Source organism: Meleagris gallopavo, chromosome 30 (assembly GCF_000146605.3).
Source record: "Meleagris gallopavo isolate NT-WF06-2002-E0010 breed Aviagen turkey brand Nicholas breeding stock chromosome 30, Turkey_5.1, whole genome shotgun sequence".
NCBI lineage: Eukaryota > Metazoa > Chordata > Aves > Galliformes > Phasianidae > Meleagris > Meleagris gallopavo.
In genome coordinates, this window is record NC_015040.2 from 932,461 (window position 1) to 937,489 (window position 5,029).

The window sequence follows — 5,029 nt, forward strand, 5'->3', positions numbered from 1 at the left end:
ATTTCCCCCCCTAGTTCTGATTCCGACAATGAAAGACAGAAACGGAAGAAGAAAAACAAAAGCAGAGACCAGCACCATAAAAGCCAAAGGAAGCACCGCTCGCGGTCCCGGGGTCGTTCCTCTGACTCGAGTGCAGAGCGAGACAGGAGGCGAGCACGGAGCAGGGACAGGCGGAGGAGGAGGGCTGGCTCCAAGTCCTCCGTGTCCTCGGTCAGTTCGCCCTCCCCACCGCGCTCCCGGGGCCAGGAGGAGTCGGGGCAGCAGCTGAGCCTTCAGGAGCGCTTGAGGATGAAGGAGGAGAAGAAGAAACAAGCTGCACTCATGAAGGCATTGGAGACACCTGAGGAGAAACGAGCCCGCCGGCTGGCCAAGAAGGAGGCCAAGGAGAGGAAGAAGCGGGAGAAGATGGGGTGGGGAGAGGAGTACATGGGTTACACCAACACGGACAATCCCTTTGGGGACAACAACCTGCTGGGCACGTTCATCTGGAGCAAGGTGAGCGCTCCATCCACGCCTGGTTGTCCTAAAAGGCAGCTCTGCATGTCAGCTCAGAGGGCACTGTGCTGCTGGGGCTGCGCGGGATGGGAGCACAGAGTGGGGCATTAGGAGGGCCCTTTTCTTCAGGTGGGAACCTCTGGAAACTAAAGGGAGCCACATGAAAGCAGAGCTCTTGAAGATATCAGCTGGGTGTTCCTGTAAAGCTCTGTGGGTTTTTCCTCTGTTCTCTTAAAGACAAACGTCCACTGTTGGATTTAGGATGAGGAGTCAGGTCTTGGTGCAGGAGGGGTTCCCAGGTGGTGGTCAGCGCTCACGTTGCTGCTTGCCTGCTGGGGTGACTCACTGGGTGAGCTCAGGTTTTACTGGGAGGCTGCAGGAGTAGTGTTTGAGGGAGCTGGGGATCTCTGGCAGGCTGAGCTTGCTGGAGCAGCAGAAGTGGGTGGATGCAATGTTTGCTGCCCCTTGAGAGGCTGAAGGAGGTTGCTTGGTTTCATGGCTTCTCTTGGCTGCTCTGCTTCAGGCACTGGAAAAGAAGGGGATCAGCCACCTGGATGAGAAGGACCTGAAGGAGAGGAACAAGCGAATCCAGGAGGACAATCGCCTGGAGCTGCAGAAGGTGGGATCAGTGTCCCTCTCTCCCTCCTACTATCTGACATGGACAACCCAACTCTCCCAGCTGCTCCCAGCCCAAGCTGAAAGTTCCCTTGTTCTTTCTGGGGGAGCCTGTAAGATGTGAGTGCCGCAGTGTGCTCACTTCTGTTCCGGACTGAGACTTTCTCCTTGGGGCTGAATCCAGCTTTAGGATGTGCTGACAAAGACAAGTGCCAAGTCACAGAAGCACTTGGTTGTACCCTGTGTTCCCTGTCCTCCAAAGGGCTGGTGGGCTCTCCGGGGAGCCTTGGGGTGATTTCAGGGGCTGAGGGGGTTCATTGAGTGTGATGACAGCGGTGTCCTCGGATGGGAACCCCGCAGGAGGCCCAGCAGCCTCACTTCCCTCTCCGCCCCCGAGCAGGTGAAGCAGCTGCGCCTGGAGAGAGAGCGGGAGAAGGCGATGCGCGAGCAGGAGCTGGAGATGCTGCAGAGGGAGAAAGAGGCAGAACACTTCAAAACCTGGGAGGAGCAGGAGGACAACTTCCACCTGCAGCAGGCCAAGCTGCGGTGGGTGGGCAGTTCTGCGGGGACAGGCTGGTGGGGAGCAGGGGGTGGCAGGTACTGCTCACAGCCTCTCTGTTCTCACCCAGGTCTAAGATCCGGATTCGGGATGGGAGGGCAAAACCCATCGACCTTCTGGCCAAATACATCAGTGCGGAGGATGACGACCTGGCTGTGGAGATGCACGAGCCATACACCTTTCTGAACGGCCTGACTGTCTCTGACATGGAGGATCTGGTGGAGGACATCCAGGTACCAGGGCTGTCTGCAGGGTGGCGACACAGGGCTTCCCTCCTTGAGCATTAAGCATCAGCGGGTGGCTGAAGTCCTGGCTGTCCTCTGCCTGCAGGTTTACATGGAGCTGGAGCAAGGCAAGAACGTGGATTTCTGGAGAGACATGACCATCATCACGGAGGATGAGATAGCAAAGCTCCGCAAACTGGAGGCCTCTGGGAAAGGAGGACCAGGTAAGTGTGAGTGGGTGTTGAAGGGAGTGCGTACAACAGGTAAAACAGGCACAGGCCCTGTTGCAGGCTCGCGGGTTTGCAGGGGTTTGCACGTTGCTCCTGGCACGGATGGAGGCTGCGGATGTGGCAGCTGTTTGGTGCAGCCCAGGAGTGCCTGGGTGCAGGAGTGCTCACAGGCTGGTAGCCCTTTCCCACCTGTTCAGGGGAGCGGCGGGACGGCGTCAACGCCTCTGTCAGCTCGGACGTGCAGTCTGTGTTCAAGGGGAAGACCTACAACCAGCTGCAAGTGCTGTACCAGGGCATCGAGAGCAAGATCCGGGCGGGAGGGCCCAACCTCGACATCGGGTACTGGGAGAGCCTGCTGCAGCAGCTGAAGGCCTACATGGCCCGGGCCAGGTGAGAGCGGGGCCCGGCCCCTGGCTGGGGGTGTGAAAGGGGACAGCAGTGGGTGTCCCAGCCGTGGCTGTGCTGGCTGTGACCTGACTGCTCTCCTCTCGCAGGCTGCGGGAGCGGCACCAGGACGTGCTGCGCCAGAAGCTGTACAAGTTGAAGCAGGAGCAGGGTGTGGAAAGCGAACCGCTCTTCCCCATCATCAAGAGGGAGCCGGCGTCCCCCAGCGACAGGTATCAGCCCGTGGGGAGCAGGACTGTGCAGGCATCCCCTGTGGGCACGCTCCCATCTGTCCCCAGGCAGACCTCAGGGAGCACAGCTGCCACCTCCATCCCAGCTCTTTTCTCTCTTCCCCGCAGGTTGGATGCAGAAGAGAGCATCGTGGTGCAGCCGGGGCCGTCCTCAGAGCCAGAGGCTGAGCAGGACGTGGAGGTCAAAGAAGAAGCAGAGGGGGAAGCCGTGCTGATGGAGGAGGACCTGATCCAGCAGAGCCTGGACGACTACGATGCAGGGAAGTACAGCCCCCGGCTGCTGGGCACCAACGAGCTGCCCTTCGATGCCCACGTGCTGGAGGCGGAGGAGGACGCGCATCGGCTGCTGCTGCTGCGCCAGCAGCTCCAGGTCACAGGTAGGAGAACCGTGCCGGGCTCGGGGGGACATACAAGCACTGGGATGCAGGGCTTGGAGGGAGTGCTGCCCTCTGGGTGAGCAGGAGGCAGGGCTGGAGCACGCAGTGATGGCTGAGGTGTGCCGGGCGGCGAGCGGGACGCAGCTCAGACTGCTGCTGTCCCCATGGGTAGCTGGGTCAGGTCCTTCCCACTCCCAGCTGCGTCATCGAGCAGCTTGGGCTGCAAACAAGTGGGCAGGATATTTTGGATGCATTTCCCAACCCTGCATCCAGCACTCACGTCTCGGTGTCCAGCTCTGCTCCCCCAGCCCGGCCCCTTCCTTCCACATCCCACAGCACCGGGCTGACACTGCAGGGCCGCCCCTCACCTCCCTTCCTTGCAGGCAACGCCACCGAAAGCGCCGACGACATTTTCTTCCGCAAAGCCAAGGAGGGCATGGGAGCAGACGAGGCTCAGTTCAGCGTGGAGATGCCTCTGACGGGCAAGGCTTACCTCTGGGCAGACAAATACCGGCCCCGCAAACCGCGCTTCTTCAACCGCGTGCACACGGGCTTCGAGTGGAACAAATACAACCAAACCCACTACGACTTCGACAACCCCCCGCCCAAAATCGTGCAGGGCTACAAATTCAACATCTTCTACCCCGACCTCATCGACAAACGCTCGACGCCGGAGTATTTCCTGGAGGCCTGCCAGGACAACAAGGACTTCGCCATCCTGCGCTTCCACGCCGGGCCTCCCTATGAGGACATCGCCTTCAAGATTGTCAACAGGGAATGGGAATATTCCCACCGCCACGGCTTCCGCTGCCAGTTTGCCAACGGGATCTTCCAGCTGTGGTTCCACTTCAAGCGGTACCGGTACCGCCGGTGAGGGGGGCTCATCCCTGCTCAGCCGCCTGCAGCCTCACGCTGACTGTTTTCCTCTCCTCCTTTGCGTTTTATCCCGAGGGACTCTGAGACTTTGGCACAAATAAATAGGGGCTGTTTTACGCCACGGTGTCCTGCGTGTCCCCCCCAGCTGGTGTTGTGCCGAGCAGCACTGGGGGCTGCACCGTCCCCACCCCTCTGTGCCGACAGCCCTGCGGGCGCCCATCGCCTCCTGCCGGGCTCAGACCTCTCCATCCGCGCCGTTCCCAGCGGTGCTGCACCCTTTGCTCCACGGTCACAGCCCTTCGTCTGCTGGGGCGTCAGCCTCGGGGGGGGAGGAGAAGGAGAGGGGTGTGAGATGTGACCGCGACATCTCCTTACAGGGGAAAATCCGCTTTCTGTGGCCCTGGTCCCTCCCCCCGGCACTGGGCTGCCCGGCTCAGGGCTGGCCGCGCTCCTCGGCGCCCGCCAGATGCTGGTACGGGGGGAGGGCTGCACGGAGCGGGGAGGCACGGCCTGGCCTTGCACCGTCTGTGCCGAAGGATGGGGGAGGAGATGCCGGCCCAACGAGCAGCCTCCAGGAAACCTCGGCCGTGAACTGCTGCTCCGGGACGCCGCTTCAGCTTCCTGCCCCCGGAGCTCTCAGCATCCTGTTCCCCCGCTGCCCCCACACCGCTCTCCCCCTTCCGGGGCTTCTCAGCCGTGGGGCCGCCCCATAGCTCAGCCCCTCCTGCTGCTCGGGGCTCCGCCGGCAGCATCCGGCCCGGGGGAAGCGGAGCTCGGGAGCCTCCCGCGGCCAGGTACCCGCGTCTGCCCCACGGATGGGGGCACCGGGGTGGGGCGCGGCCACCCTGCCCGCCCCACACATTTCCCATCCCTCCGGACATCTCCAGCCGTGTCCCCCGGCCGCTCCTTCCTGCGCGCTATTTAAAGCCGTGGAGCTGCCGCCGGGTGGGGGGGGGGGGCAGGAGATCCTGAGGCCGGCGCAGGAAGCGCGTGGAGGCCGCGGCGGAGACGAGATGGG

General features: G+C 62.1%; 1 protein-coding gene across 1 annotated transcript; it reads left to right on the plus strand.

Annotated features, from left to right (window-relative positions):
* Positions 1-4,129, plus strand: CACTIN (cactin, spliceosome C complex subunit; the record flags this gene model as incomplete). Its single annotated transcript, XM_010724792.3, has 9 exons — positions 1-495; positions 1,019-1,114; positions 1,511-1,656; positions 1,740-1,902; positions 2,000-2,117; positions 2,321-2,513; positions 2,618-2,740; positions 2,867-3,135; positions 3,519-4,129. Coding segments are annotated over 9 exons (2,094 nt in total), but the record flags the coding sequence as incomplete, so codon positions are not given.
* Between the last annotated feature and the right edge of the window lie 900 nt (positions 4,130-5,029).